The following is a 9,134-nucleotide window of genomic DNA, read 5'->3' on the forward strand; positions in this document are numbered from 1 at the left end:
AAAGGCAAAGTGCTAACGATGAAAGGTAGAGTGACGGCTTATACAATATCCATATCAAGCTTATATGGCATATCGGAACTTCCTGTTGTGGAAGTCTGTAGTATCCTCGATGGCATCCGCGTCGTTTAGATCATCGTCTTGGCTATGCGAACCCTCAGCTTCTTCGCGGTCGCGTTGAGCGTTCCTCCGTGCGAGTAAGGCTCGTAAGCAAAGTGCTAGCACGACCTGAGAGACAGCGCATCCCAGAAACATCTTCACGCCTGTCTCGTATTTGGGAGCTTCTTCAGCCAAGAAGGCCTGAGGGCCTAAAGTGGTTGGTCTTAGTAATGATGGTCTTGAGATGGGCCAGAAATGCAGGAGAGCTTACCAATAATGTTACCAACACAGTATCCCAGAAAGACGAAGGCTGTGCTTGTGGTTCGCTTTGTGTATCCACCTACATTTGATGCAGGTAGCTGCAGAGCAATGACTAGAGAGCCAACAAACGAACCGGTCTACTTCCGTTAGCTACTGATTAGAAAGGCTGCTGCGTGTTCACGACATACCAAGTAATATCCCGCCAAGCATCCAGCCGTGTTGGAGCGCGGTAGCTGCCATATTAAACACGTGCCTATTATTGTGGGACAAAGGTAAAGAGCCATGATGAAGGTGCGCGCGTTGGGAAGTCGTGAAGCGAGGAAAGGACCTGTGAAAACCCAGAACACCTGGGCGAAGCCCTGTGGAATCCCGTATAGCGTCGTTTTGAGTGGATCACCTCCTGCTACGTCCTTGACGATGAGTTTGCCGAAGTTTGCATTACCGCCGTTGATCATTTCATTGCATAAGACGAAGAAGAAGAGTATCCAGATCTGAGGGTCAATCAGGGCCTCCAAGACCTGCGGTAGTTTGATCTTTCTGTTGTAAACTCCAGTACGGTTGCTGGCGGCACGGGCGATCAAAAGAGCTTTCTCTTCTGTAGTAAAGCTTTTGGCTGTCATGATGTTGTTCGGCAGTCTGAAGAAGAGAAGTATGGACCAAAGAACGGTCATACCTCCACATATAATGTATATGATCTTCCAGACGACGAAGGTCTTTGCGTATCCACAGCCGTAGAAGAGTATACCACCAACGGCGCTACCGATGCCATTAAAGCAGTAGAACATACCTGCTCTTGCAGGCTGCTGCTTCCCGACGTACCACATTCCAACCATCTGCAAAGGCGAAGGTGTAAAGTCAGTGTATGTGTCATATGTCTGCTATGTAATCAAGACCTACCATCATGAAAGCCGGGGTGACGACACTCTCGAAGACACCAAGGAGGAATCGCATGGCAGCAAAGCCCGCAAAGTTGTGCGTAGCGGCTGTAAGTAACATAACTGAGCCCCAACAGAAGCAGTAAATTGACACGACTCGACCAGTCGGGAAGTGCTGCGCAAGGTATGCTGATGGCCATTCTGCGAACAAGTAGGCGAAGTAGAAGATTGATGCCAGCCAGGAATACTGATCGCCGGTGATACCAGTGGTTTCGAAAAGATCGAATACGGCAGAGTAGCTGATCGCTTGCTTGTCGATGTATTGGAGGAAATACGTTCCGCATAGCAGTGGTAGCAATAGCAAATCGACTTTCCTGGAGACCTTCTTGTTCGCATTTTGGTCTTCGAGGAGCTCGGCAATGTACTGGGGAGTGATATTGTGTTGCCGCAGAAATAGGTTCGCTTCGTCCAGGTCTTCGACTTCGCCCACCATGGCGCTTTCTTCCTTCTTGAGAGAGTTGCCATCCATATTGTCCAGCTGGATCTCTAAGTCTTTCGACATGGCCACTGCTTTGTCGTCGCCCTTGAGGGCGTTCAGTTCAGGTTGCATGGTGAAGAACGAACATGGACTGGCGACGCACTCCCAATATCTCTGAGGCTCGACCATACATATACTTAATCTTGCCCATAGACTTTACCCCAACTTTGAAAGCCGCTTTGTCTGACGACGTACCCCGCGCTATGGGATTCCGATTGCGCATGGGCAGAACCTATGCGGGTCTCGATAAGAGGACATTCGATGACAGGTATCGACTATCCAATCATGTTGCTCGGAAGAAGCTTCCATACTTTATTCCTATCTTGTTATCAGGCGGAGCAGTGCTTCCGTACAAGCTGGAAACCCGCACCCTGGGTTAGGAATCGAAGTTGTGGGTCGCTGCCCCGGTCAACATTAGTAGTATGCAACAGTATGAGAACGTTACAGCAACTGTAGCGATGCGACGTCGGTAGTGATAAGAACGCCACATACTTGCAGATGGGAGATACAATTAGTGTCTTGTGATATCCAGGGTCAGAACTTTTAGTGAGCGCTAGCCGCCGTTAGCCTTCCTTTAGCGTCTCGGTAATACTTCGGCTGGATGTTGTTGCTGTCGGCATATCTCTGTCCTTGTATCTATCTATTTCCCGATCTATCGATTGTACGAGAGCTCCGAGGACGGCATCTCTCAAGCCAATGCAAATCGTACAATGTGCGATATGTCACCAAGATTAGATAGTTACCTGCTGCAATCCTTCTCAGATAGTTGATTTGATGACAGATATCCTTTTCGGTACCTAATTCTACATCCGATACTGTTTTGACCATGTCTAGAAAGACAATATACACGGAAGACGCGCCAGCCGCCCCACTCAACGCTTCACAGGCGGTAGTATGCAACGGTATGGTTCATTGCTCTGGTAGCCTTGCGCTCGAGGGGAAAACGATGCAGATCATCCCGGGAGGTATACAAGCAGAGACAGTAAATATATGTACCATGAAGAGGTCAACACCGGCTAATTATATTGCTTCAGCATCGGGTACTTGAAAACCTGTCCACCATACTCAAAGCAGCTGGTAGTAGCCTTGCTAGCGTTATCAAACTTAACATCTTTATCACCTCCATGGACGACTTCAAGGCCATGAATGAAGTATATGATAAGTTCTTCTCCAAATTCGATCAGAAACCGGTAGGTCACTTACGTGGCGGTGTGGCAAGTAATCGTTTTGACATTGCATCGTAGTGCCGGACGTGCATACCGGTTCCGCAGCTGGCTCTCGGTGCCAAAGTCGAGATGGATTGTGTCGCAGTTTTGGAGATGCCAATTGCGAGACTGTAAGCGTGACCGGGGTGTAGGTGCGGTTCTCTTTGGTCGTGATGGTTCGGAAGATGTAGCTGTTGGGAACGTGCAGGAGCTGGGAGGGTGCGGCCGACGCCTTGCCTGATTGAGTGACGCAATCTTATCGATAACGAACTGGAAGCATGAATCCTCCAAGAAATCACTTAATTCAGGCCTGCGCAATACAGTTAACGAAGGTCAGCATTCATGAGCCTCGCGAATGGTAGGACCCGATCGTGGATACCGGAAGCTTTGGGTTATCCGGCGGAGAACTTGCGGTGCGGGCTTGGCGTCGAACATGCACCTTTGACCCGTCGACTACTTAAGGCTTAGCGAGGCCAATAACCGCTTGTGCACCTCGAGACAATAGCCCGTCGTTCATTGAACCTTGCAAACAAGTCCCGGTAATCGTTGGCGCACCTACGTGACGTTTGTACAACGACAGCTACACAATGCCTAATATCATCGTTATTGGGTAAGCTCGTTCCATCGTGCAGCAGACGTCGTCTTTCTACAGCTAACACATCTTGTGGTGAAGAGCAGGAGTCTCCGGGCTGACATCAGCGTATCTCCTATCCAAGGATCAAAGCAATAAGATCGCTGTTGTAGCAAAGCATATGCCAGGCGACCACGACATTGAATATGCATCACCATGGGCTGGCGCAAACTTCATGCCGTAAGCTTGCACACAAAAGCTACAAGCTACAAAATCAGCTGACGCATAGCGGGAAGGATGTCCTCATCATCAGATAGTCAATATGAACGCAAAACATGGCCCCAACTCAAGCGGTTAGCGACAGATGTACCAGAAGCAGGCATCCATCTTCAGAGTCAGTAATCTCTTCTACCGTTACATATCACGGTCCATGGCTAACAAATTAGAATGTCGAATCTATCGCCGACGAAAAGACATGGATAAGCTAAGAAGTAGTGGCGGCACAACTTTTAGCAACGTGTTTGCTGAGAACCCCTGGTGGCGCGAACTGGTGGACGACTACCGAGATCTCCCTATCTCCGAGATGCCATCAGGAATGGCATCAGGCTGTGAATTCGGCTCTGTATGCATCAACCCGGCGCTTTATCTCCCATGGCTAGTGGGCCAATGTCGCGCAAACGGAGTGGTGTTTCATCGAAAAGTTTTAACACATGTATCTGAATTACGATCCATTGGTGTTGATGGTTTCAGTCCCGATATCGTTGTCAATGCGACAGGACTATCATCTGCCAAGCTAGGAGGTGTCGAGGATAAAAGTTGTTACCCCATCCGCGGGCAAGTGGTCGTAGTGAGAAACGTGGCCCCAGCGATGATATGCGTTTCTGGAACGGATGACGGCGACGATCAGGCATGTTATATGATGACACGAGCTGTTGGTGGAGGAACAATCCTAGGAGGCACGATGCAGAATGGAAACTGGGAGAGCCAACCGGATCTCAACACCGCCAGTCGCATCATGAAGAGAGCTGTGAGTATGTCCCCTGAGCTGACAGATGGCCAAGGGCCGGAACATCTTGATGTTATTAGACATGGCGTTGGGTTAAGACCTGGAAGGGAATCTGGCGTCAGAATCGAGAGGGAGAAAATGGATGGAATCTGGGTCATACACAATTATGGACACGCTGGGTGGGGCTATCAGGGGTCGTACGGATGCGCTGAGAAGGTTGTTGCTCTGGTTAACGAGATCGTGCCGCAAGCTAAACTATGAATGTGAGTAACAGTGGAAGAAGAATATGAATGGTTCAACTCGATGTCCAGAATAGAACATGGAGGGCTCTCGATACACATGTGTGAACCCCTGGTACACTTAGAGAACTACTGCTGAGACAGCTCAACCTTGGACCACCAAAAATCACTTTCCTCTTTCGCATAAGTGTCACTAACCATGATAGCCGGCTCGCCGATAGTCTCTCCACCAATCAACTCCGTATTGTCTCTTCCAAAGATCATCACCTTCGGATCTGATCTATTGTAAGGCTTCCATTCCGTTCTGTTGGCATACGAGCCGCCAAGCGCATTTGGGGTGCCGGTACAAACGAAGCTAGTGACGTAGGCATGCAGAGTACCCGACAACTCGTCCTGGCTCTTAGACTTCGCGATGAATGAAGGATCTCTTACTTCATAGAACATGTTGTCTGCGTGACGAGCTCCATAGACGATATCCCGCTTCATTGCCCAGTGGTATAGATATACGGGGGTATCCTGGCTAGCATAGAAAGCCGTTTGACGGACTGGGGCCACGTATGCATAGTGTGCATAAGCCGCTTCGATACGCTTATACATTGGGCCAACACCGTGCTCGAGTCGTGTCTCTTTATAGATGGATTCGGGTACCTCTGTCGGATCAGGATACAAACGGTTTATCGTTTGAATATCATCTTCGCTCATCTGCGGCAGCAATGTCTTCCAGAAACCCAGAAAATCTGCAGAGGTCGACATGTTTTTGTTCACATACAGTGAGCCTTCGTTGCCTTGAAATCCGGTCATGATTGGCATTTTGTGCCATTTCCCTGTTCGCCAGGCGTCAATTGGACGGCGGCGAATGATTTCGTTATCAATCACTGGCTGGAACGCCCAACGTAGACTGGGGTTATACTTTTGGAAGACCTTAGTTTGGGCTTTAGCGATTGCGGAAGTCGGAAGTTTACGGAGGTAGGTAAATATCTCTGACTCGGGTAGTGATGATGGACATTCAACTTCCTTCAAGAAGTCGGCAAATTGCATCTCGTGGATTTCTGCGTCTGGCTTACGGACGGCGCGGGACGTTGGAGCTCCAGATTCTATGACAACACGGTGAAACTTAGGCTTTTTGCCCTCTTGGTAATTCAAGAGGTGGTGTCCTATCTCGAGAAATGTCAGTCAGGCTGATCAGAAAGAACACAGGCTTGTACTCACAGAATGTGCGCCGGCTGAAAGTCCTATGAGCGTTACGTTGTTCCTATCACCCCCAAAGTGCTGGATGTTCTCTTCAACCCAATCCAGCAAGCACATCTGATCCTTCAGACCTAAGTTGAGCGCGCCTTCTGCGGCGCTCAGCTTTGATGGTAGAAAGCCTAGGGCTCCTATACGATAGCCGAATGACACTGCAACAAACGGAAGTTCAGACCATCCCACCATGGATGCAGTGTCATGCATTGCGGCATTTCCCCGATTGAAAGCCCCTCCATGAAGATACACTGCCACTGGCAGGGCGTTTGATCCATTGTGTTCAGCTTGTCGGAAGATGTTAACAGTAAGGCAGTCTTCACTCTCCTCGAGCGTCGGTCCAAGCACGATGAACTGCTGTGCTGGCGCTCTTGGACCGAAGTTTGAGGCATCGATAGTCTCCTGACTTGGTGCCACTTTCTCTGGTGGTCGGAAGCGGCGTTCACCTGTTGGTGGTAATGCATAAGGAACGCCCTTGAAGGCTTCAACCGCACGAGGGTAGTCGCCGCGTAAGGTGGTGCCTACAACAGTACCTTGAGGGATTCGCACTTCAGGTCTAGACATCGCTTTAGATGTGTTTTTGTTCCTGTCAATCTGTTAATATGTGGCACATTCATACAGCTTACACTCAATCTTGCGACGTACCTTCGAAACTTGGAGAAAGCTTTCAAAGACTAAGTGTATGCAGTACGTTTTCTTGATGAGATCTTGTTCATGTAATGCCGACATAATACCAATATACCGATGTTCTTAGATAGCCGTTGGAGTACTGCCCGGCATCGGCAATTGCCCCGCTATTGTTGCCTCACCTAACTTTACGGCTATCAACTCCCCAACTCGCTATTACACGGCTTGCAGCGAATTCCCGTCGGCGCACACTCGTTGCATGGGTTATCCGTCGGATCTTTTCCGTTAGCTCGAGATGGCGCATCAAGCGGCTCTGGATTGATAAGGTCTTATTGACACATTGCCTACATCCTGTTCGGCAAGCACTAACCCAGACGTCGGTAGTACGTCGGCTCGTCCTCCAAGACCTTATCAGTGCCAAACGTAAGAACAGGAAAGGATGCTACATCCCACTATTGTAACAATTGCTTCTCAACCTCAGACTATCAGGATCGTACGGATCGAACACGCCCCACCAGCTCGAGACATGCTGCAGGGAGGGTCCGTCGAAGAGCTGTCGCAAGCCACTTGCAGCCTGTTTGCTGTAAATCTGCTACCTGGCTAGGTCATAAATCTGAGAACATTGTAGGAACAGGCAATGCGCGGGGGAAAGGATCCTCTTGCCAAGTTCTGGCGAATTATGAGATGGTAGACGTGGCTGCAGCAACATGCTTGTACGACGATGGCTTCAGATGTAAGACTTATGGCGATGGTGTTTGAGTGGACCTCAGGAGCGACAGCAAGAACTTCCGACGTGCACGTGCTGTCTTTGACCTCAAGCCACTTGCTTGGCTGTTGCCGTCCACTCGAATGCCAAATCGCGTCGCGACCCGCGTCTGCATTCCCAACCTCCCACACCTACAATGCATATTTACTATGGAACTCGTCCTCTCTTATTTCTCGCAACAATTCTCTAACTCTTCCGCTTGTACGATAAGCTATGATCGGGCCAGATGCTATCTACTCAGTGTCCTTGCACGGTCAAGCCGCGCCGACATCCTGCTCGATGTGTATATCAGACACGTCAGTTCCTCTGGCCTTGTTCTACGACACGATAAGACGGACTGGCCTATGTTGACACGATATTCTCAGATCAGTTGTCTACTTACAGGGGCAGGTATCAGCACGTATGCGTACAACTCGAGGTTTCCCATGCTAAACCATGCTCTAGCAAAGATGGCTGTACATGTGCTCGAGACCAGATTCTCAAGTTACCTAGGTATTATGGTGGTCCTCTCTCTATAAACAACATCATAATACCTGAGAGTTCTCCAGAACTGGTATCGTTTTGATCCATCCACGCGCATATGCGAGGAGTCGAGACTCAGTTAGAGTCAACCCACTCATTATCTACTCGAGCACATTGCTATCCGAGGAGCTTTTTATTCTGGCTTGAATAAGAACACTTCTACTACTGGTGATGAACCCATCGCCGAGTCTTTGTCTCTTGCTATCGTACATCGTAGAGGGTTGATCTGTACCATCAGTGGATTGTGAAAGCACATACGCTTTGTCGTTTTCTGGTTTGCTTACTGCATCCAGTATAAATTAGTTTGGTACACGTAAGAGCAGACCATGCGCAGAATGGGACCGTCTACCTGCCGGGCCAAAACGAATGCTTGACTTTCAACAGTCCTATTCAAATGCTCGACCACAAATCAGATCTACACTACCATCTTAAGCCTTGAACTCCGAGACGCAAACCTCGACTGAAGCTCAATTTGACTTCGAATGCACGAAATGCTAAGCCTAAGTAACATCTACATTCGAAACAGGTCGCTATCTTGACGTAAGAAGTCACATTATGATGACTCTTCAAGATCTGCTTGGCTTCGCGCAAGCTCAATGAAATCGCAACAGAAACCCTCTACGAACACTTTCAGACCGGGTGGATAATTTACGTATCAAACTAATTCATTTGCACTCTTCTGGATCGCCCTGAGCTTGCGAGCCACGTTCGCAGTGTCCATCATGACGTCGGGGACGACGATCTTCCCAGCGTAGAATCGACAGATGAAGACGACCCCAGGTCATATCCAAATGTGAGAGAGCGAAAGTATGAATGCTCGACAGAGCTAATCGTACGATGCTCCCCAACGATTATGCGCATGGTAGCCCTTGTTGGTGTCACGGATCGTGTCATACTAGAGCTTTTAGCTGGTGTCGAGGGTAGTCATCACGTAGTTAGAATTACTCGGCTACTTGTGTTACAGATGCTGGCTTCCTCACTATATTCGGCAACACAATTGGACACCTCGTAATTTTATCTAAGAACGACAGCTCTATGAGGCGATTGCAGAAGCGTAAGTTTTGCGTACCTTTTGTCACATTCGCTCTGGAAATGACAACAACTTGGTCAACTCCCCTCACAGAAGGAAATCATCGCTTACACAATACGTCTGTAATTGAAAGGGCGGTGAGCATTTCGTGCGGCATAG

The 9,134-nt window shown here is 48.9% G+C and overlaps 4 protein-coding genes across 4 annotated transcripts; 2 read left to right on the forward strand and 2 right to left on the reverse strand.

Moving 5' to 3' along the window:
* Positions 1 to 60: 60 nt before the first annotated feature.
* On the reverse strand, positions 61 to 1,842 carry J4E82_003665 (uncharacterized protein; the record flags this gene model as incomplete). The annotated part of the gene is made up of 4 exons (XM_051729949.1): positions 61 to 305; positions 368 to 494; positions 546 to 1,190; positions 1,255 to 1,842. 4 exons carry the CDS (start codon positions 1,840 to 1,842, stop codon positions 61 to 63), a joined length of 1,605 nt encoding a protein of 534 aa, XP_051590273.1.
* A 754-nt stretch (positions 1,843 to 2,596) lies between these two features.
* J4E82_003666 (uncharacterized protein) lies at positions 2,597 to 3,110 on the forward strand (the record flags this gene model as incomplete). Its single annotated transcript, XM_051729950.1, has 3 exons — positions 2,597 to 2,752; positions 2,805 to 2,960; positions 3,015 to 3,110. The coding sequence occupies 3 exons, from the start codon at positions 2,597 to 2,599 to the stop codon at positions 3,108 to 3,110; spliced, it is 408 nt and encodes a 135-aa protein (XP_051590274.1).
* A 452-nt stretch (positions 3,111 to 3,562) lies between these two features.
* Positions 3,563 to 4,813, forward strand: J4E82_003667 (uncharacterized protein; the record flags this gene model as incomplete). The annotated part of the gene is made up of 4 exons (XM_051729951.1): positions 3,563 to 3,585; positions 3,649 to 3,786; positions 3,843 to 3,940; positions 3,993 to 4,813. 4 exons carry the CDS (start codon positions 3,563 to 3,565, stop codon positions 4,811 to 4,813), a joined length of 1,080 nt encoding a protein of 359 aa, XP_051590275.1.
* Positions 4,814 to 4,920: 107 nt separating this feature from the next.
* Positions 4,921 to 6,594, reverse strand: J4E82_003668 (uncharacterized protein; the record flags this gene model as incomplete). Its single annotated transcript, XM_051729952.1, has 2 exons — positions 4,921 to 5,949; positions 6,001 to 6,594. The coding sequence occupies 2 exons, from the start codon at positions 6,592 to 6,594 to the stop codon at positions 4,921 to 4,923; spliced, it is 1,623 nt and encodes a 540-aa protein (XP_051590276.1).
* Positions 6,595 to 9,134: the final 2,540 nt, after the last annotated feature.

The sequence above is a fragment of the Alternaria postmessia genome (assembly GCF_024291825.1).
Source record: "Alternaria postmessia strain BMP 2775 chromosome Unknown scaffold_16, whole genome shotgun sequence".
In the NCBI taxonomy this organism is placed as follows: domain Eukaryota; kingdom Fungi; phylum Ascomycota; class Dothideomycetes; order Pleosporales; family Pleosporaceae; genus Alternaria; species Alternaria postmessia.